This window comes from Cupressus sempervirens, chromosome 10 (assembly GCF_028749045.1).
Source record: "Cupressus sempervirens isolate cs-2001-9-10 chromosome 10, ASM2874904v1, whole genome shotgun sequence".
NCBI classification, from domain to species: Eukaryota; Viridiplantae; Streptophyta; class Pinopsida; order Cupressales; family Cupressaceae; genus Cupressus; species Cupressus sempervirens.
In genome coordinates, this window is record NC_143127.1 from 919,655,291 (window position 1) to 919,679,477 (window position 24,187).

The window sequence follows — 24,187 nt, forward strand, 5'->3', positions numbered from 1 at the left end:
AGTCACATGAGGATTTGCTACATCTTGCTACTATACTTACATGTGGAGAACACTTGAATGCCAATCAAATAGCTAAACAAGATGCTTGCGTGGATCTTTCTAGATCAGGGAGACATGATTTATGCCACTACTCTTATTCATGGGTCAAGCCTACAACTGGTTGAGTATGGAATCCTTTCTTTTGTGCAACGTGCAGTGGAAGTGGTCATTTCTTTTTAGGAAGGAAACCACATGGGATGAACAAGATGTTGATGAGCTTTGAGATTCTAGACCATTCTTAGGGAGTGACTGAATGGCATGATGACAAGATTGCAGGAAGTCCCAACATCAATATATTTGATGATCGACAAGAAAAGGAGATGTTTCGTGATCCAAGAGATATTCAAAGGAATTATCTATGATCAAATCGTTTTTTGTTCTTGTCTGTGGTCATGGTTACATTTGTGTCCATGGTCGTGGCCACGCCCATCATCGTGTCCCTATTTGTGCCTATATTCTTGTTTGTTTGTGTTCGTGTCTGTTGCTATTGCTTCGTCCATGTTTGTGTTTGTAGTCGTGGTTATGTCCATGTCTGTGTCCATATCTATGTTTTTGTGTGTCTTCTCATATTTTTGTTTGTGTTTGTATTTGGATTTACTCGCATTCGTACCCATGTTTGTGTCTGTGTGCATGTTTGTATTTGTATCCGTGTCTTTACCTATTTCAGTGTCTGTTTGTGTTTGTGTCTATATCTACTCCATGTTTGTGCACATGCCTGTATCCACATCTACGTTTGCCCTCATGCCCATGTCGGTGTCCACATTTCTATCTTCGTGTGTATCCATGTTCGTATTTCTGTTATGTTTGTGTCTGTGTCTACAAAAGAGTATGGATAATGATTTGGAGTAACATAAATTAAGTGATGATCCTAAAACATGTTTTCCAAGAAGTGGCGAAGGTGCAAACTCTACCAATGGTCATTTGTAGGGACACCTTCTACATATGTTTGATTCTAGTGTTTACCCTCTCGTTGGGCATCAAATATGCTTGACTGCATTCTCTTTGAGTGAAGAGATCCCTCATGGAAGCAACAAGATCTACTTGCACGATGTTGATGTTGAATATTATAACATGAAGGGATTTGGATACAAGTGTCGACATGGTTTATTTTGTGGGATCCTGGTGACTACGGACATGACAATGCAGCTCTACGGAAGTGTGATGACAATGTAGCATATCTAGAGTTTCATAGCAATGTTTATATCAGAGTGGTGCAGGAAAATTTGTTGACAATATGTTGCAATTTAAGTTTGATTCCACTAATTATATTAGAATGGCGCAACTGAAGTTTGATGACAATATGGTATAGAGGAAGTTTGTTGGCGATTCCCTCATCTCACGTGAGTGTTTGGTTTGGAACCCTAGAGCTATTGGCATCAATTTGAAGACAAATTTCTTAAGGGCAAGCAATCTTTGGGCGGCAAGGATTTGTGATGTCCCCAAATTTTTAATGTAATAATTAAATCAATTAATCAAGTGGTCCCAGAATTTCAATTAAAAAAATAAAGGACCTTTAATTAATTATCTTAATTAAAAAATAATGGGAGCCCAATTATTCGTAGTTTGATGAGCCAAGAATGTTCCTTGAGGGATTTAATGCAAAAATTACCCTATTGGAGGAAGAAATCTTTGAGTTTTGCTGATGAATGTTGTGCTTCTTTTCTCCCAAAACCCTTTTTTGCTGAAAACACCTAAAATGAGTGGGACTTTTCAACTCCAAAACACATGCTTTTTACATAGAAATCACCACCAAAGGATTTTTGATCAAGATGCATGTGATAAAGAGTAAAGACGGGATTTTGCAAGTTTATAACATGTGTGCTTTTCTGCCCCAAGTTGTCACTCACGCTCAAATGCATACAAGGTAGTAAAGAAGGATTTTTAAGAACCCAAAATACATGTTTTCAATGTTAAATCGTAACCTTTACTCTAATGATTACAAACTCATTAAGGACACTTTTTTCGTTGTCGAAACACATGCTTTGGACTTCAATAATGTCATTTTATGAGTTTTGGCCAAAAACACCTTTTCTTATGAGTAAAGATGTTCTTTTTAGATGCAAAAGCGTGTGCTTTTAGCAATAAATTACCCACCATAATGAGTTTCTAGTATGAAAGTAATGACGTGTTTTTTATAAAGGAAGAGCATGTGTTTTTCACTTTAAAAACTCCACCATGTGCATTAACGTATCCAAATGCCTCTATTCGAGAAGTACAGATAGGTTTTTAAGAAGTAAAAACACATGTAATTTAAAACACACATGCTTTCGAGTTCAAATTCCCCTCCATTGTTCATTTAAATCATAACTCAAGTCAAAAAACACCATTTGTACTTAAAGGAGTCATAGGCTACAATGCACAGAGACGCAGAGTCATATGAGGAAGTTGCGTGCACCACATGACACTATCAAATTATCGTATGATAACTAGAGACCAGTATGACATGGCACCACTACTATTGTTTGGTCATTGCCAAAAGCTTCAATATACGGTCACCGTATAGTAACACTGTAAAACAAAAAAGAAATCATTCTAGAGGTATTGTATGGTGATCAAGGAAGACCATTAACGTATGACCATCACCATTGTGAGGTAGAGTTGTACATCAGAAGGGAGATCATTTACACGAATTGGAGAAGACCATTATTGTTTGGTCATTGTAATTGTACCATGTCTTCATATGACAAAAGAGAGCTTATTCACAAGGTATCATACAATGACGACATAAATAGAATGTACACTGACAAGAAGGATCAGGGACTCTACAACCACAGAGCAGGGGGAGTGTATAGTTGGAGAGGGATTATTCAAATATTGAGTCCTATAGATCTTACGATAGGGAAGGAATGAACAAGTCCATAGAGGCTAGTTGTATGGTTAAATAAGAGACAAGCTTGATGGTAAAGGGCAATTATTGAAATCCTAGAATAGAAAGTAAGAAGGCATCACAAGAAAAAATGGACACATCAAGCAACAAGAAGAAAGTGAGGGCAAAAGTGAAAATGGATGAACCGGTAACTGTGTACTTGTGATATACTTGAAAATAGATCTTCTATCACTATAATGTACCCCACAAGTAGTGTACCCAAATGGTAAAGTACTTGATGGTAATTCACCCAACAAAAGATAATGTACCTGATTCTAAATTGTAAGAAACCTGACAACAATGTACTTGAGGGAAACACTTGACTAAAATGTAACTTTAGGAAAATACCCAATGACAATGTAATCAACGGAAAACACTCAACAACAATGTACCCAAGGGAAAATACCTAATGACAATTTACTCGAGGGAAATACCCAATGGCAAGTATCCAACGACAATGTACTCAAGGGAAACTAAATAATGATAGTTTACTGGTGAGGAAATATCCGATCTAAATGTACCTAAGGGAAAGTCCCTTCGACCCTTAATTTTTTTCTTCCTTTGGCACCCTTCAAGATTTGACAATTAAAATTAAGATTATTTATCTTCAAACCTTTGTAGTCTACTTGCAATTTTGTTCTTGAATACAACACACGAATATTGTAGATATATAGAACGAATCTGTAGAGATCATACAGAAACATTGATATATAGGAAGATCTTTGGTTACACAAATTTGACAATGAAGTACAAAATGAAATATTTGAATCAATATCTCCAACAATAGCCTAGGGTGAGGAATGACTCCCACAGAAAAGTGTGCATACAAAATAGGGAGGCTCTTGCACCTCCAAAGCTAGAATGAAAGACTCAATTCTAAGTGGAATCATTTATAAACAACAAATATAAACTCCATGACAATTACATACAGTGTTAGCCAATGTCTTATAGCGACCTACAAGAAGTTTTTGTAAAGTTACAGAATGGGCTGACATAACTTTATATATTTTTTATTATTTTGACCCCTTATTATTTTATAACTAAATTAATTAAACAAGTCCTTTATAATATTATTTAAATTTTGGGACCACCTAAGTTATTTATTTATTTAATTCTCTCCTATAATTTGGGGATAATACAATCCTCGCCGCCCAGAGATTGCTTGCCCTCAAGCAATCTATCATCAAATTGTTTGACAATTGTGAAGCTCCGGGATCCCAAACCAAGTGTGGGTGCTGATAATAGTACCCACTAAAAGCTTGATGTTGCACCATGACTACAAGCACCATCTGCAATCCCCAACAAGCTTTTGTTGCTCCACTCTAATATAAACATTTTCTTGCTCGATTTTGAGGAACAACTCATCAAGATCCAACTTTCTTTCTCCATATAGATGCCACTCATAAGGAGAGATGGAAATCATGCACAACTCATGCCTATTCAAAGGGAAAACTTCATGCTCAACCAACTGAAGAACTTGCTCATTCAAATGGTCACTGGTAGAGTCATCTCCATGAAATATGATCAGCCAATGCTGGCTTCACCAACTTAGTGCAAGCATCTTCCTCGCCCTTGTGGCTATCTTGAAGATTTAGGTGATTTCCACTTGAAGCGATAGTTGTTGATTCTTTCTTGTCTACTTCCTCTTTCAGCTGAAGTGGATCTGTGAGTCTATCTTTATCCTTTCTAGGATTTAAGGTTTCATTTAGCCCATTGTCAATCTCCTACTTCAAATTACTATTGTAGACTATATTACCCTTGGAGGATGAATACTTAATTCACAGCTATATGTAGTCCTTGGGAGATATGACCATCTACCTTCCACCATCAATGGAATCTTGTTTGAATTGCTTCAGTGGCCCAGCCAAAGGGGGTGTTTGCATTTCTTGTTGCTCAATCTTAGGAAGGTTAGAATTATTGGCCTTGTAGTGAATCGTTGTGAATCTTCCTTTGTCCTTGCTTCTATCAAGAGATTGAGCATGTCCTCCATCTATTGTTACCTTCTTATGAGGACCTTACTAAGTTGTCATTGATTTCTTTTCAAGTCCTTCAACATGGTTGTTATATCAAGATGTGCATTTACCATTCTATCACTGGGTGTCATGATTTTCCCAATAGGCTATTAGCATCACCAACTTTGATACCATTGTAACGTACCTGATGACAAATACCACTATAATGTACCTGACAATAGATAATGTACCTAAGGGAAAACACTTGATGACAATGCACTCAAAGGCAAGTACTCAACAATAATGTACCAAAGGGGAAGTACCTAACTACAATGTATCCAAGGGAAAATATGTGACAACAATGTACTTGAGGGAAAACACCTAATGACAACGTACCCAAGGGCAAATACTCAACAACAATGTACCCGAGGGAAATTACATGACAATATACCCAAGGGAAAATACCCGACAATAATGTACCCGAGGGAAAATACTTGATGGAAATGTACTCAAGGTAAAATCTCTTTATCACTTTTGTCCCTCAAATGTTTTCTCCCTTCATTACTTCATACACCTTTTGACATTTGAAAATTGAAATTAAGATTATTTATCTTCAGACCTTCATAATCTATAGGAGTTTTGTTCTTTGATACAACACATATGAATAGTGTACATATACATAGTGAATCCATATAGATTGTACACCAATACTGAAATAGATAGATCTGATTACAATGTATTTGAGGGAAAATACTCTTTGACAATATACCCAAGAGAAAATATGTGGCGGCTATGTACCTAAGGTAAAAGTCCCTTTGACACACACCTTCAGCCGTCAATCGTTGCTCCCCTTCAACACTTAACAGCCCTCAATTTTCTTCCCCCTTTGACACTTAATCTTTGGCACCTTTTGACATTCGACAAATGAAATTAAGATTATGTATCTTCAAACCTTCATAATCTACGAGTAGTTCTATTCTTTGATACAAAACATATGGATATTGTACATCTATAGAATGAATCCATAAAAATTGTACACAAATATTTATAAATAGGTAGATCCTTAATCACATAAATTTGACGATGAAGTACAAGGTGAAATATCTAAAGCAATATCTCCAATGACAAACTAGTGTGAGGAATGACTCCACCAAAATTGCAAATACAAAATATGGATTGTCTTGCATCTCCAAAACTACAAACAAAGACAATTCCAATTGGAATCACAACTAAACAAGAAATATAAACTCCTTGACTATTATCTACAATGGCATCCAATGAAGGCCTACAAGAAGTTAATGGAAAGTTGCAATGAGCTGACATAACTTTATTTATTATTTTATTATTTAGGGCCCTTTTTATTTTATAACTAAATTAATTAATTAAAGAAGTTCTTTATAATATTATTTAGATTTTGATACCATCTAATTAATTAACTTAATTAATGCATTCTACATTAATATGGGGCATTACAACAGTCTCTAACATTCAAGAGTGTTGTGGGTAATGAGTGTAAGAACTGGGAAAACACTATGGATAATCACAAGGTGACAGAATGCCTGCAAAAGGCCAAGGTGGACAAAATAGTTTTACTGCTTGTATTCAACCTTTGAGAATTCAATAGCACTACATACAATGGTTGTAGGATATGAGAGCCATGCACACAAGTTCATAATACAATACTTCGGGTGCATGGTGGTGGTATCCTTCTTGCCAAAGGAGTTCACAAATGTATTTGGCATTCACTACAAGGGCCATTCTACAATGAAACGCTTATCCAAAATGACTACTCTATAAAAGCAGTTGTTGATCATGTTAGCATGTAAGCCTGACCTCACTGCACAAGAATGGGATAATTTGTGAAGCAACAACAGCAACAGGGAACTAAAGAAAATATTCTTGATCTAGTGAAAAGAAAGCATATAGGATCGAGCAGGGCCTTTGATATAGCCATGTGGATGGTGAGGCTAATGAATAGTCTCATGAATGGAAGCGTGGACAATTGGGCATAGGTATTATCAAAGGGCATCAGGGAATTTTTGAGCCTCAAACATGAAAATTTCTAGATGCCATAGCATTATTTGGGGAAGCCCTGGAAACCCAAGTACTACCAAACTAATGGAGAAGGTTCCAAGTAGCAGGGTTGAGTCGTATAGACCAGCCATGTACTACTGAATGCATTTATGCACCCTCACAACTAGAGGAGGGGAACTCCTTTAGAAAAGGCAACAATAGGAAAATACAACCAATACAAAAGAGGAAGGGGATGATGAGAGTGAGGAGGAAGAAGGGACCATGGAAATTTCTTCCTTCTCAAAGTGTGAGAGAAGAGAAGAGGAAGGGTTTTTTATGGAGCCACACAGAGGGGATAGTATAGAGGTAGAGGAAACAATAGAGAGAATTGAAGGGGAGAGTGCAGTCGAAGGTTTCATAAGGGCTGGAAAGACAATGATAGTAGTTGACTAAGAGTTAGATGATTTGCAATGTTAAAGATTGTATTTACCTTAACACAGCTTCTACCTTGTTGGTAAACAGATTTGTCACTGTAAAAATTGCCCAATAGAGTGTATGTGGAAAACCGTTCACAACAGTTGGATAGGCCCTTAGTATGCGGCCTTTCTTTACATTTAGAGGGGCAGCTCCCTCGTATGATATAATTTTGAAGTTTTTCGAATTAATATGAAATCAAACTTTAAAATATGAGAAAGCTCATGATGACGAATGCACCACACAACTTCACAGCTTCCTTGAATTTAACATAAACAGCTAATAACAACAATCAAGATCTACGCCTGAGAACTATTACCAGCACAATGCTGATCCAAAGATTCATAAACATCTGCACAATACCGTGAGAATGCTCACTACAAAAAAAATCAACATTTCTAACAATTTAGATTTGAAAGGAGGGAACTCAAATTGCACATTCCTTTATTTTCTTGCACCAAGAACCTAAGAGGAATTTTGGATTACAAAGACAAAATTTGTACATACTTTCCAAATATCATCTTCTAATCAAAATTTTAGGATAGCGCTCCCTTTTTCTAAAGTCCAAAAAGTTCCCTTTACAAAGCCAAAAAGAGCCCTTATATAGACACAGAGGTTAATAACTACCCAAATATGTGATTTGAGTGAGGTTAATTAACCTCTACAAAATTAACCTAAATATCACCCGAGACTCAAACTCTAGACTTCTCTGAAAAGAAGATTCAATAATCAATCTTTACCATTCCCTTTTTGATACATGGACCACTTATTTTTAATTACGTCACTTCCTTAATGAGTACATATCCAACTTGAGTCCAAGAAAACATGCACATGAGGTATATACATGTCCACTAGGTATTGAATTTATGTTCACCATCACTCCAATCACATTTAGAATTGCCAAGAATCTCGTTCTTCCAAGATTATGGTCCTTTGAAAAATAGAAAAGATAATATGATAATATGATCAAATCTTGCATACATACCCTTCATGGCATTGATCATATTGAATGATTCTCTTTGCCCATTGAGCATCAAATGTTCAAATTAACATGTCTACAAGCCTATGAGGGATTTTTGAGAGTTCACATGCCTCAACATGTGATATGTCCTCACAAAAATTGCATCTAAATTGCCATTGGACGAGCGTGGTAGAATTTGAGCTTTACAAATGTGATTCTTTATAAAGGTCCTCCAACAGCTCCCTAAACATCATTTGAGTGCTTCCACTATGACTCAGGTAGGAAGGGTGGCACCTTGTTTGTCTCTAAATGAAATCATTTTATCTCATTGCTCAAGACGGGCTTCTCAATATGAGAATGTTTTCTGAAGCTTGTTGATAGTGCAGAGTACTTTTCATACACTTGGTAATTGAATATGTGCATTTTCTTTTCAAATCTTGAGTATTTTTGTCAAACAATTGACATTATTACCAAATAGATATCATGCCACATAAAGTGTTGGAACATTTGGGTCACGAGATCTGTAAAATGTGATGTCTACATTCATTGAATCTCTTTCTTCGCCAAGGTATGCATTTGAAGCTTTTACATAATGACTTAGGATACCATCATATTGGTCCAGCGGGCAGCATACATATTTGCCAGTATTCACATATGATGCAACATTTTCTAGCTCCAACTTTAAAAGGTGATCTTCTATACGGCTCCTCAGCTCTACATTTCTGTGACTTCTGCAGGCGCCAAGCAACGTTGCCCATCCAACTGCACTAGGATCAAATGGCATGTTTCTAATTAAATTTTCCACGTCTTCGAAATGTCCAGCATGACCAAGAAGGTCAATCATTCAGTTTTAGTGGTCCAAAGTTGGACTGATGCAATGATGTTGGCTCATGGATTCAAAATAGCGCTTTCCTTCATCCACTAGCCCTGTGTGACTACAGGCAGCAAGAACAGCAGTAAAGGTCACATGAGTCGGCTTGATACCTTCATCTAGCATTTGGTCAAAGACTTCGAGAGTTTTCTTACCACAACTACGGTGAGCATGGCTTGCAATCATGACATTGCAAGAGATCACGTCTCATTTAGGCATTTTGTTAAATAGGTAGCATGCAACCTCTATGCATCCGCATTTGGGATACATTGTAATAAGAGCATTGCCAACAAAAACATGCAAACCAAATTCAATTCTCGTGAGAAGGGCATGAATCTGCTTGCCCAATTCTAATGCTGCAAGACCACCACATATACTGAGTAAACAGACAAAGCTGCATTCATCTGGTTTTATTCTCTCTCGTCGCATTTGAGTAAACAACTTCAACACATCTTCACAGTAGTCATTCTATGAATATCCCGAGAGCATTGAATTCCATACCACTGTATCTCTCTCATGCAATCTTTCGAACACTTTCTAAGCACAATCTATACTGCCACATTTGGCATACATATTAACAAGGGCACATGTGACTGCAACATTTGACAAATATTTGCTTCCAATGATGCTTTGATGGATACCTATACCCTGTTCTAAAGCTCCCTTATTGGTACAGACTGGAAGGATGGTGGCAAGGTTTGTGGAGTCCAGCTTAATACCTACCAATTGCATTTTATTTTTTTAAGTTTCCAAAGCACTCATGTGATGTCCAGAACCATGTGGTGCTCATGATTGGATCCTCCACTGTAAGCCCATAAGCTCCCATGAATCCAAAGTTTCATCTATTCTATGGGCCAGTTCTAGAGATCTTTCTCCTTGCTCACTATGAGAAGTGAAATCTAGATTCCACTGGTACACATGTTGCATTGCTGCATAACCTCCAGTTGTAAATACTCGAAGAAGATTGAGAGGTTAATTAACCTCTTCCAAAATACATAATTTGGAGCTTAACCTTAACCTTTTGGGAGGTTAATGATTAATGATAAAATTGAAAATACGTATTTTTGGGTCTCTCCATTAACCTACGATAATATTGGGCTCAGAAGCTGGATTTTGAAAATTCGAAGTGTTGGGCAGAGCTGAGAACGAGCTGGGGATATTGAAGGGCATACTTCTCAAAAACTCAGAGAGGAAATGACCATTTTAATGGTTAAAACAAGGCATATTTTGAGAATAACCATAGCATTGATAAGATAGGAATTGAGACAATTTTAATAACCAAGCAACATACCTTCAACACACTTGATCATACCTTAGGTGGCACATCAAGTCTAGCAAGATGCATAGGGTGGGATTAAACACACTGTGCATTACTAATTCATGGGTAGTTGTGGAGGATACTCTTATGGTGTTGGTGGTAGGGTTTGTTGGTAGAGCTATTACTCCAACAACAAATGGTTTTGCCCTACATCCAAGGGTTTAGTCTCCACAGCATAAGTTGCGGTCCCTATGACCAAAGGCATGGCCCCTAGGGCCAAAGGTCTAATCACCACGATAAAAGGTTCAAAAGACGAGGATGTAAGAGGATAGATTCAACACTTGTCCACTAGGGTACCATAAGAGATTTGGACGGAGGAGACATGTTAGGTGAGGATGTGACATAGTGTAATGCCCCCTTTTTAGCATTCATAGCATGATGTTTTCATTAGCCTATTTCCCCACGGTCCCGTAGGCTAACCAGGACATTAAAGGGGCTTAGAGGCCATTTGGCCTAGATAGTTTCAGTTGTAGGTCTTTCTGAGGTGTTTTGAGGCAACTTTGGGCATACTTACTATTTATAGCAAGTCATCTTGGACATGGTCGGACATCCAGTGGCAACGGTATGTCGATGGTAATTGTTTAAAATCGACAAGAAGACTTGTTTATCATTGATAAGATTTGTTATGCATTGATAAAGCTATTTTATAAAGTTAAATTTAAATATTTAACTTTATTAATGCATAGACTATAGTTTGTGAGAAATATTTAAATTAAAAGAGACCCCTTTATTTTATAACACATTGGAGACATAAGTTACATAAAGGGAGTTATGTTTTATCCCACATTGAGAAAACGAAGGATGGAGCTCTTGTGAGAACACTATAAAAGAAATGGAAGAGCTTCTTTTAAGTATGCTTGGAAATATCAAAGAAATTGGGTAATATTTTGTAGATTATATCTCAATAGTTTGAAGGACGAAATCCCTTCAAGCTGGAAATCTTGACGGCTATGAAAGATATGGTCTTGAGATTCAACATGGTAACAGCAAGTTCATGTCGCGCAGTACTGTAACAGCAAGTTACTGTAGCAGTCAGAATCACTGTAGCAGTGAGTTACTGTAGCAGTTGGAATCACTGTAGCAGCAAGTTACTGTAGCAGTCTGAATCACTGTAGCAGCCCGAATCACTGTAGCACGGCACTGTAGCAACGAGTTACTGTAGCAGCAAGTTACTATCGTAGTCCGGATCACTGTAGCTGCAAGTTACTGTAGCAATTTCAGAACCATTAACATTGTTGTAACCGCAATGGGTATGGACCATCATTGAACTTTATAGTTGATATAATGCGTTGAGTTTAATGAGAAGATATGATTGTTATGGTAGTTGTAATTTCCTGATAATCTAAGACAAGAAATAAATGAATGGTCATTGTTATTAGCTACATATGGTTCTATGTTGCCTCCTATTTGCATCTCATATGAAACACAAACAATCTTGAGAAACCATTGATCAACATCAAGCTGAAAACTATAAGAAATTTAGTTGCAAGACAATTGTTTGACAAAATTATAGGAAGAAATAGACATTAAAATAATAGAACAAGGCAGGTTGTTACAGTGGTATCAGAGCTTGTTTATCCTACCATCCTAGTGGGTACAAACACAATGAACAGGTGGTGATATGACAAATTGGAGTGTTCAACCTTTAACTCATCACTATAATTTAAGAAGAACCAGGGCTTGTCTAAACATAGGACAAGAGGAACAGGGAAATCTAGAGGATCATATTGATACAGGTGAACAGGTTATTGGCAATATGGGAGATAGGAATGCTCGGGATCCTGGAGAGGAAAGATTCTTACAGTTATTAGAGATCTTGGCACAGGGACAGTGATTAGCAGAACAGAGGGCACAGGAAGAAAATCAAAGAATGGAGCTTATGATGCAGATGATGGCTCGTCAAATGGGGTTGAATGCTAACATGGGTGGAGGAAATAATCAGAATGGTAATAATCAAAATGGTAACAATCAGAATGGGAATAATCAGGATGGGACACATAATGGAGGTGAACAAGTTGGGAACAATTTCGGTCATGCACCCTAGCAAGCTAGGACAGTGAGTTCAAGGCCCATGATTCTCACATTTCCTCTTAGAGCCCCAGAGCAGCCCGTACCAGAGCCCCAAATCACTGATATATAGGACCAGTTGAGGAGAGATTGGGAAGTCGGAGGTCCAGATTTTACTGCTGCAATTACCTTTAGGGAGTATATGGATGTGCGGATGAAACATATGCCACGTGGACATGACAGGAACCAGAGCTATGAGCTATGGAAGAAAGTAGGGAAACTTCAGTTACCATATTATGATGGCTCAGGGAAGTCCACAGCAAGAGCTTGGGTTCAAAAGCTTGACACATACTTTCAATTGAACCCTATGCCTGAGGAAGAAGCTATTAAGTATGCAGCAATTCATCTGGATGGGTTAGCACACGAGTGGTGGCATCATGGTATGGTCACTATGGGTCATGCACACATTACCTCATATGTGGAGTTTACAGAGAGATTGATTGAACGTTTTGATAGGAAGGATCCAGAACTCCATTTCAAGGAGTTAGCTCAGCTTAAACAGTGGGGATCATTGGAAACATACATTTTAGAGTTTCAGAAACTTGCAGTGTTAGTAATAGATGTATTTGAACGAAGGATACTAGTTCTATTTATGGACGGGTTAGCTGATCCGTTGAGAGGGTGGATTAAAGCTCTCAACCCTCCCACTTTGCAGGAAGCCATTAAGAAAGCTCGTGACATGGATTCCTCTTCAACTTCTAAAAATAAATTCTAGGCAAAGAGTTTCCCTCTGAGGATAGATAAGGATAGTAAACCTTTTCATAGAGAGGCTCAGCCACCTAAGGAGGAAAGTAAGAGGTTGGACAATGAGACTCTTAATGATCTCAAGAAGAAGAAGCTTTCTTTTCATTGCAGGGAGCCTTGGGATTTGTCACATAAGTGTCCATTGAAAGCAAAAGCTAAGCAGATGGAGTACTTTTCAGCCAAAGAGTCAGTGGATGGAGATTCGGAGCAGTAATCAGAATCAGATGGAGATGATGATAATTCTTCACATGAGGAAGCATGTAGCGATAACACGATAGCTCAGCTGTCCAGTATACAGGAGGCCGTCACTTTCAGAGTTAGGGGAACTTTGGATGGACAGAGATTTGTGGCACTCATTGATACAGGGGCAACACATAACTTCATTGATGAGAAGTTTATGTCACGCAGAGAGCTACATATAGAGGAGCATAGGGGATTTAAGGTGATGGTTGCCGATGGCTTCAAAATCGACTGTACCAAGAAAATCTCCAACTTGCAGCTTTGTTTGGGAGATTATGACATGGTGGGAGATTTCTTTGTGGTCAACATTGGTGATCAGGATATGGTGCTTGGGATGGATTGGATGAAATCTCTGGAAGAGTTTACATTTAACCTCCAAAAAATGGAAATGAGGTTTGAGGCAAATGGTAAGAAGATAGTGCTTAGAGGTCTATCAGATGGGAGACATCGAGTGCTATCACTCAAGCGGATGCAGAGTTTCTTCAGACACGACTAGGTGCACTGGACAGTAGAGTTCAGAGTAATGCCTGAGGTGACAAAGCAGCATAAATAGGAGTATCCACCTGATGTACAAAAAATAATAACCATACATACTAAGGTGTTTGGTGAGATACCTCCAGGGAGACCCCCGGATAGGAGAATCGAGCATGTTATTGAGTTAGAGGAAGGGGCTAAGCTAGTCATCATTACACCCTACCACTATCCAAAGAGATATAAGTATGAAATAGAAAAGGCAATCAAGGAGTTGATTGACATGGGGCACATACGGCCAAGCAAGAGTCCTTTTGCTTCTTCAGTAGTATTGGTGAAGAAGAAGGATGGTACAATGAGGATGTACATTGATTATAGGGAGCTAAACAAGAAGACAATCAAGAACCGATACCCTATTCCACGCATCGATGAGCTTATTGATGAATTGCATGGTGCATGCTACTTCTCTAAGATTGATTTGAGATCTGGCTACCACCAGATATGGGTTAGAGAGGTGGATGTGGAGAAGATAGCTTTTAGATGCCACTACGGACATTTTGAGTTCTTAGTCATGCCCTTCGGGTTGACTAATGCCCCCGCCACTTTCCAGTCCTGTATGAATAGAGTACTCAGAGATCAGTTGAGGAAGTTTGTGTTGATTTTTTTTGATGATATACTGATATACAGCCGTACTTGGGAGGAACATTTGAAGCATATTGATGCAGTGCTCAGCATTCTAGAGAGGGAGTCATTATATGCCAAGATGAGTAAATGCGAGTTCCGGATGACAGAGTTGCTCCATCTAGGGCATATTATTAGTGCAAGAAGTGTTCGGGTTGACCCAGACAAGATTAGGGCCATTCTGGATTGGCCACCACTGAGGAACACTTCACAACTCAAGGGATTTCTTGGGCTTTGCGAGTTTTACTGCAGATTTGTGAAGGGATTTTCATAGATAGTAGCACCACTTATAGATTTGACACGGAGAGACAGTTTCAAGTGGTCAGAGAGGGCTCAGGATTGTTTTGACAGGTTCAAGGAGCTGATGAGTACATGTCCTATTTTAGCCATTCCAGATTTCACCAGGCCTTTTGAGCTGCAGTGCGATGCCTCGGGAGAGGGCGTAGGAGCTGTCCTCATGTAGGAAAAACATCCCATCGCATATGAGAGCAGGAAATTACGAGGTGTTGAGAGAACTTACAACATCTATGACAAATAAATGCTACCAATCATGCACGCGCTAGCTAAGTTCAGGCAATACTTAGCAGGGAGCCGATTCACAGTAAAAACAAATCATAACAGCTTGAAACATTTCCTTGGACAGAAGGATCTTAATGATAGGCAAGAGAAATGGGTGAATAAGTTACAGGTTTATGATTTTGACATAGTCTATGTCAAAGGGAAGAAAAATATTGTCGCAGATGCTTTATCCAGAAGGCCTCATTTGCTTGTTGTTGGGATAATCATGGATGATTGGAGAGAGTTGATCTTGGCAGAGTATGCCAAGGATAGTTGGGCATATAGTGTTATTGAAGGAACCATAGTTTGCAAACTCTCCGAGTACTCTCACAATTGCTGAGTACTCTCAAGTTTTTTCGCTGGGCGAGTACTCTCAAGTTTAACTCTCGCATATTTATAGATGTTTAAAAACATAGGTAAACATGTTGATGTAGGGAAAACATTGGATTAGATGCACTTTTCACATAATTTAAGTGTTATAAAACTATACATTTTCTCTATTGAAATGTCAATTACTAATTTAATACATTTTAGAATTGTATTCTACAAAAAAATATATGTTTCTTTAAGAGATTTTAAATTTTAGTACTTTCTGAGTTGCCAAGTTTTGCCGACTTTTTGCTAAGAATATGTTGAGTTCTTTCCGAGTTGAAAATTTTGGGCTTGCCGAGTACTCTCCGAGTCCGAGTCTGCAAACTATGGAAGGAACTATTCAGGATAGTCAATGCACTGTTGTAAATGATTTGATCATTTACAAGGGAAGGATTTATTTGGTACCTGGGTCTGCCATGAAGCAAAAGATTTTGAGAGCATTTCATGATTCACCATTAGCAGGACATCCAAGATTTTTTAAGACATATTAGCAGGTGAGAGAGCGCTTCACTTGGAAGGGGCTTAAGTCACAAGTGCTACAGTTCGTTAGGGAGTGCCCAGTGTGTCAGCAGAACAAACAAGAACATTCCTTTCCAAGCGGTTTACTACAGCCCCTACCTATACCAGAGAAGAAGTGGGATAGCATTTCCATGGATTTTATCATAGGCCTTCCAAAGACATAGGGTCGGGATTGTATTTTTGTTGTGGTAGATAGATTGGCAAAATTTGCACATTTCTTTGCGATTTCGTCCACATATTCAGCAGTACATACAGCAGAGCTATTCTTTCGAGAGGTATTTAGATTACATGGGATGCCACAGAGCATAGTCAGCGACAAGAATAGTAGGTTTATGAGCCAATTTTGGCAGGAGTTGTTCAGGTTGTGTGGAACAGAGCTAACTTCAAGTACCAGTTACCACCCCCAAACTGATGGACAGACAAAGATAGTGAATAAATGGGTTGAGGGGTACCTTCGAAACTACATTGCAGGAGAGCAGAAGGCTTGGGTGAAGTGGCTACATCTAGGGGAGTACTGCTATAATACCTCTTTCCATATGTCTATTCAAATGTCCCCTTTCATGGCACTATACGGGTATGATGCTCCTAATTTTTTGGATTTGTTATTTGGGGACAGTAGGGTGCCTAAGGCCAAGGATATTTTGCAAGAGTGTCAGGACATTATGCGATCCTTGAAGGAAAATTTGCAAAAGGCACAAAATCAGAAAAAGCAATATGTTGATCAGCACAGGGTTGAGAGGTCTTTCGAAGTAGGAGACATGGTGTACCTCATGTTACAGCCATATAGACAGTCCTCTCTCAAGAAGAGTGGAGCAGAGAAATTGAAACCACACTACTATGGACCATTCAAAGTAATCAGGAGAGTTGGTGAAGTAGCTTATGAGTTGGAGTTGCTTGCAGACAGTAAAGTGCATAGTATGTTCCATGTGTCATGCCTTAAGAAGGCATTGGGCCACAATGTGGTGCCTTCAGTAGTATTGCCACCTCTTGATGATGAGGGAAAGCTTATCTTGGTTCTCGAGGCTATACTTGACTCCAAGGAGAGGGTGCTTCGCAGGGGGATCATCAAGGAGTACTTGGTCAAGTGGAGGAATCTACTAGTGGAGGATGCTACTTGGGAAAATGAGCATATATTACAGCATCCAGAGTTGAAATTGCTTGAGGACAAGCAATTGTGGGTAGGGCAGACTATAATGTCCCCTTTTTAGCATTCATAGCATGATGTTGTCATTAGCCTATTTCCCCACGGTCCCGTAGGCTAACCAGGACATTAAAGGGGCTTAGAGGCCATTTGGCCTAGATAGTTTCAGTTGCAGGTCTTTCTGAGGGGTTTTGAGGCAACTTTGGGCATACTTACTATTTATAGCAAGTCATCTTGGACATGGTCGAACATCCAGTGGCAACGGTATGTCGATGGTAATTGTTTAAAATCGACAAGAAGACTTGTTTATCATTGATAAGATTTGTTATGCATTGATAAAGCTATTTTATAAAGTTAAATTTAAATATTTAACTTTATTAATGCATAGACTATAGTTTGTGAGAAATATTTAAATTAAAAGAGACCCCTTTATTTTATAACACATTGGAGACATAAGTTACATAAAGGGAGTTATGTTTTATCCCACATTGAGAAAACGAAGGATGGAGCTCTTGTGAGAACACTATAAAAGAAATGGAAGAGCTTCTTTTAAGTATGCTTGGAAATATCAAAGAAATTGGGTAATATTCTGGAGATTATATCTCAACAGTTTGAAGGATGAATTCCCTTCAAGCTGAAAATCTTGACGCCATTGAAAGATATGGTCTTGAGATTCAACATGGTAACAGCAAGTTCTTGTCGTGCGGTACTATAGCAACGAGTTTTTGTAACAATCGGAATCATTGTAGCAGCGAGTTACTGTAGCAGTCGGAATCACTGTAGCAGCGAGTTACTGTAGCAATCTGAATCACTGTAGCAGCCCGAATCACTGTAGCACAGTACTGTAGCAGCAAGTTATTGTCGCAGTCCGGATCACTATAGCTGCAAGTTACTGTAGCAATTTCAAAACTATTAACATTGTTGTAACCGCAATGGATATGGACCATCATTGAACTTTATAGTTGATATAATGCGTTGAGTTTAATGAGAAGATATGATTGTTATGGTAGTTGTAATTTCCTGATAATCTAAAACAAGAAATAAATGAATGGTCATTGTGATTAGCTGCATATGGTTCTATGTTGCCTCCTATTTGCATCTCATATGAAACACAAACAATCTTGAGAAACCATTGATCAACATCAAGCTGAAAACTATAAGAAATTTAGTTGCAAGACAATTTTTTGACAAAATTACAGGAAGAAATAGACATTAAAATAACAGAACAAGGCAGGTTGTTACACATAGGTGCTTGAGGGGTTGGATGACATGGAAACAAGGATGGAATTTCTTTTAGATAGGATTGAGATGCCTATCGGGGTGATTGTACACCCTCTCCTACTCCATTGATGGTCAATCATTTCTAGCACACAACTGCTCTCATAGGTGCAGGGATCTCTAGGAGATCAAGAGGGGATACTAGTGGACAAAAAAGAGCTTATTAGAATCGAAGAAGATAGTGTGCATCGGGTTGACAACTCTTTCCCATAGGTTATGACAAGGGATGCTATGGGAGAGTTATGTAGGATGAGAAATACATTCAGGTTGCCAAACCCAATGCATAGGATGTTATAAGTGTTACATCCCAAAATTTTGACCTAATTTTAAAACTTGCTCATAATCGTTGGATTTAACAAATTATTCTTTCATGATCATGTGAAATAGGTAATTATTTATATACATTGTATTAACTGTTAATGAATATGGTCGTTAACCATTAACTGTTATTTGATGTTAGCAGTTGCTTGATTTTGAAATTATGATTAATAATTTAAAGTCTTTAAAAATGTTTATATGAAATTATTATAGAATTGTTATTATGGCGGAAGTGTTTTCATGGGTGATTGCAGGAGAAGATGAAGGGGGGGAAGCATTGCTAAACGGGATCATCGGAATGGGGTGCTCGCTTAGTTCAGTCATCAGGATTGGCAAGTATGACCTTAAACTTCTTTGGTAAGGACCCAATGACTTGAACATAGGATACATTTGTGGGACCCGCATGAGCTATTAAAAAAATAATCTAAGAAAACATAAAATAATCCAATTAAAATATAAAACATACCTTAAGGGATTTTAATTGATCTTTCGTCATATTATTATAATATATATATACACGTACAGATAAATATAAAAATGAAATGGCACCATTATATTATATTAACTTAATAAAATGATGTCGCCTTGTTGATATATTTACATGAATGTATGTAAATATATATTATAAAAATAAACCAAATTATAATTTTTTCCAACTCTTTCTTCCAACCTTTTATTTTTCCTTTCTTTTCAACCGATTTTACACTTGACAATTTGAATTGACAAATAATCTTTTATGTAACAGAGGCCAAGAAGTCACAACTTGTTCTTTAAAATGGAATCCATGAGAGGAGTTGAGCATCATATATCTTGCCCACGTGGCTACCTTGCCCTTGCTACATTTTCCTTTACTCTCAACGCCGCCCTCAACACCCGACTTCATATATTTTCATGTGCCAAAATCCCCTTTTATTCCAGTCTATACTTCCATTCTCAAGCAACATCTCTGTCGTATGTGCTCAGCTCATTGAGGAATAAAGTATTCTGCACTTTGGATACGTCTCTAACATCTAAAGAAGGGCAAATTTCCAATTGATTGCAAGGCTCCAGACATATTAAGAATATACATCAGGTCATGTAATGTTATTTTAATATCATTTTATTGCTTTCCATAACAGCCAGTTAGGCTCACAAGACTTTATTTCTTTCCAGATTTATTTCAAAGTTACAATATGAGTTTTGTTGCGTACTCCATGTCCTTCGTTATCAGTCGTCTTCATTAAACTTTCATAATAAATTAGATACAACCCTTATGGAAGCGTTTTATCCAAATGCAAACATGGGAAACGTACGCCCTAAGTTAGCCTAGTGGTGAACTTGTGTCCTAACTTCCATTCTTGAAAGAGAGGTAACACATTCAAACCCATAGGAGGTATCCACACCTCATTGGTAACGACAATTAAGGGCCTCCCACAATGAGTACACAGTTGCCCAATATTTATATCACCATATGTAAATACATAAACAGATAGATAGTATTGTGGAATAAAAAAGCTTCTTTCCTTTTTCCTTCCTCTTGTTGGTGGGATTTTAAACTTAAATGATTGACAAATGGAAGATAATACCTCTAAGTTGATTCCAGGAAAATATTCCAAATTATCTCTAGCCAAAAAATCATCATGGGACATGTTTCTTGAAAATAAAAACTTAAGCCCCCATGGAATCCCATTGTAGGCCGATGTTTGAGCCTAATTGTTACATTAATATGAAGAAAATAATCATGAGTTTTGTTAAATGCTGGCTTTATACAAAACTATTGAACTAAATGATCGATAGGGTTGAGTCAATCAGGCAGCCCGCTCATTAAGCAGCAATGTGTTCGAGAGCAGACAGAGCATGAGTTTTAGACAGTTAAGCAATGGAGACAGTGTCCCTGGCCCACATCAGTGTGCATGTATCAAAATGGCCATGATCTAAAATGGAGGCCTCAGACAGAACAGAATCAGGAGCAAGCCTTACTGTGCAGTGGAAGCACATCTGGTGCTTTCACAATTTGACTCTGACAGTAGTATAGGCTATAGAGGCATCAGCAGAACCAGCAAAAGCCCACAGCAGAGGATTAACCAGGAACCTAACAAGAGTTAAGTGTTGCATTTTCATTCAAGCACTAGAATGCCCTGTATCCAAGTCTAGAGCTTGTCTCAAGCTGGAAAGCATGTAACTTAACATCACGATTTACAAGCCTTATGTGTAATATATTTCGCCTGTTTTTTCAATTGTAATTATCTACATCTAAGTCAATATTTCATTGTGACTTCATTTGATTGCTTCAAAGGAAGAAATGATTTTTATTACTCAAGTTCTAGCAGATGACTAACTTCAGCTTCTTACAGATTGTAAATGTGTTCTTGAGGTTTGCATGGATGCAATCTGTACTGAGATTTCAGATACCAGGTCTACATTACAAAGTCACAGTTACTCTTTTTGCTTGTTTAGAGATTGTGCGTCGCGGGATATGGAATTTCTTCAGGTCTGCAATTGCATTTTCTATTTACTTGAACTTCCTCCACTAGATGATAGAGCTTTTGACTTTGGATATTTAATAATAAAACTTGTATTTTTATCCTCTCTTTAACAGGTTAGAAAATGAACACCTCAACAATGTAGGGAAATACAGAGCATTCAAATCTGTTCCAGTTCCCTTTCAATATGGGGATGGTGAAGACAACGACTAAGTCTGCAGGTGAGCTACAAGATGAAAGTCAATAAACATCTGGAGAGAAAATGTTGCGAAGTGCATGTCAAAATTGAAGGATACTTCATAAGTGTATTTTGGTCCGCAAGGCAGTTTCAAATCCTCCAAATATAGTTTCACACACAGTAGCCTAAAATGTCAAGTAGAAGTTCACACAAATTTTTACATGAACTTCCCTTTGTAATATAGTTTGGATATATATCTCGTTAACGTTTTGACCTCATAGCAAAGCTGAGTAGACAAGGTCAACAGGACTGGAGCAGGCTGATAAATATGTTTTGACCGAGCTGATTTAATGGTATCTTGTGTATGGAGGGTTATGCGAGATTTAGTGATTGCATATGAATCAATGACTTTCTATCACCCTTGCATATTTAATGTTTGCTCCGGCTTTGGCCGATTGAACTCATTCGCGGGGTGATCCTGTATCCCCCGGCCCTTTTTTGTGAATTGTAATCTTCGTAAATTTTATTAATTGAAAAGGACTATTCATCAAAAATGACTTTCTATCAACCTTGTAAATCCTTCACCGTTTTTAAATTGAGGCCAATAGATTACATATATTGCCGATGTAGTATCCTCTATGGGTGTTGGCGATCCTCTTGATGGCTTTCCTTACATCTTGATAGGTATAAGGTGGGACAATGATTAGAGTACATATTGTCAAAATGTGTGGTTGGCTTATATAAGAATTTAATAGACAATCTAGAATTTTTGAAGCAGTTTTTTTTTCCTTCTAAAGTTAGGGATCAAATCTAAAATTGTAGGGTCCAATGCGTATAAAAATAATTTGAAATATGGAAACAATCACATCAGATGGATAACAAAATGTATAGAACTCGTTATATACGTAGGAACCATAAATATGTAATAAGAATGAAAGTTTTGAGATGTAGAGGGGGAGAGGGGAGGGTAGTGGTGTGGAGCTCATGTGAAAGATAGAAAAATTGCATCGAAATTTTCATAAAAGTATATCATCTACTATTTGGTAAAATTTTCACTAAAAATGTATAAAACTAAATGAAAAACACAATTACTATCATGTAAATACATTTGAATCTCTATGAATAATATTAAAAAAAAAATGCAAACTTTTTCAAGTAGATATTATTTATAAATTACAATCTGAAATTCATATATTAAATGTAATTAAGAATAAAATTGAAAAAAAAAAATATTAATGCAGCTATAATTTTTGGAAAACCATTGTCTTAACAAAACTTATACTATAATGACCCAAATGATCCAAGTTGGAATTTAAAAAGTAATAAATGAGAGAAATCTAAAAGAAAAAATACATTATCGAAACAAATGTATACACTTAAAGAGTATACAAAAATAATGAATCTAAATAAACTATAACATAAATATTTAATTCAAAGCTTAAAACATCCAAAACTTCATTAGCATGTTAATGTTAGTTGAAGAAACTCAAACAATTATCTCCATTTAATGTAACAAGTTGCAATAGATATCTGACTTGAATACTATCATTTAAATCATCTATTTGGAAAGTAGACACTTGGTTATTTGGCTTGAGCCATAAATTGATTTAGATGTCAACAAATTGAAAGAGAAAAAATGAAGTGGCAGTATAACGCAAATCAAAACTAGAACATGAGGCAACTCTATTTCTCTCACACATGACTATAATTCATTGCAAAACAATCATCACATGGAAAAATAAGTGGAAAGTTGAAAAAGATATTGTCTCAATTCTATAATGTCCCCACTATAAGGGTTAGTTTGGGACAAATATTACTTGCAAAATAAATGACAATAACAAGTTTAAACATATTATTCTACCCTCCAATCTACCCCTCAATCCTGAAGATGTCTCGAAATCAAGTTTCCTAATCTATAGTTATTTGACTCTCTTCTCTAGAGTGCACTCCTTAAGGTTCTTCTTGGATGGGACATCATCTATCCAAAGCTACTCACATATGCATATGTTGACATCATCAAGATACTCTAGCCATTATGTATTTCTCATCTAGCCATTCATATAGAGGATACTAATCTCACACTGGCATGATAGCTATTTATACGAGGATCTAACTTCTTGTACTAGCACTATGAGGTCCATTTATTACTCATCTAGCCATTCATACAAGGTTACTCGTCTCTCACACTAACATGATAGTCATTTATACACAGATCTCACTTCCTGCACTAACACTATAAGGTTCCATTTATTATTCATCTAGCCATTCATATGAGGTCATACTAGTCTCTCACACTGACATGATAGTCATTCATACGAGAATTGCACTAACCTCTCAAATTGACACTATGATGTTCTATCTAACCATTCATATAGAAATGATTATTGACTTTACACTAGTACTATGAAACTTGATGTAATGTCCCCCACTTAGCCAGTTTAGAGGTATGTTGTCGTTAGCCCATTCTTGTATGGTCCCGAGGGCTAACCAGGACTTTAAAAGGGATCTTGAGGTTATTTGGCCTAGTCAAATTTAATTACAGGCCAAACAGAGTTTGTTTCTTGGGTTGTCAGGGAAACTTACTATTTTTAGTAAGCCAATAGGGGGATACAGTGCCTTCAATTTTCAGTGACAGGATGAGATGCGTTTTGTTGGGCTCTTTCT

General features: G+C 37.4%; 1 protein-coding gene across 1 annotated transcript in view; it reads left to right on the forward strand.

Annotated features, from left to right (window-relative positions):
- LOC149537007 (phosphate transporter PHO1 homolog 10-like) overlaps window positions 1-22,077 on the forward strand; it is a 351,025-nt gene extending 328,948 nt beyond the window's left edge. The window contains exons 13-14 of the mRNA XM_089806833.1: window positions 21,217-21,353; window positions 21,462-22,077. Coding sequence (XP_089662959.1) covers window positions 21,217-21,353; window positions 21,462-21,558 — 234 coding nt within the window. The 3' untranslated portion in view covers window positions 21,559-22,077. The remainder of the gene's footprint in view (window positions 1-21,216; window positions 21,354-21,461) is intronic.
- Window positions 22,078-24,187: the final 2,110 nt, after the last annotated feature.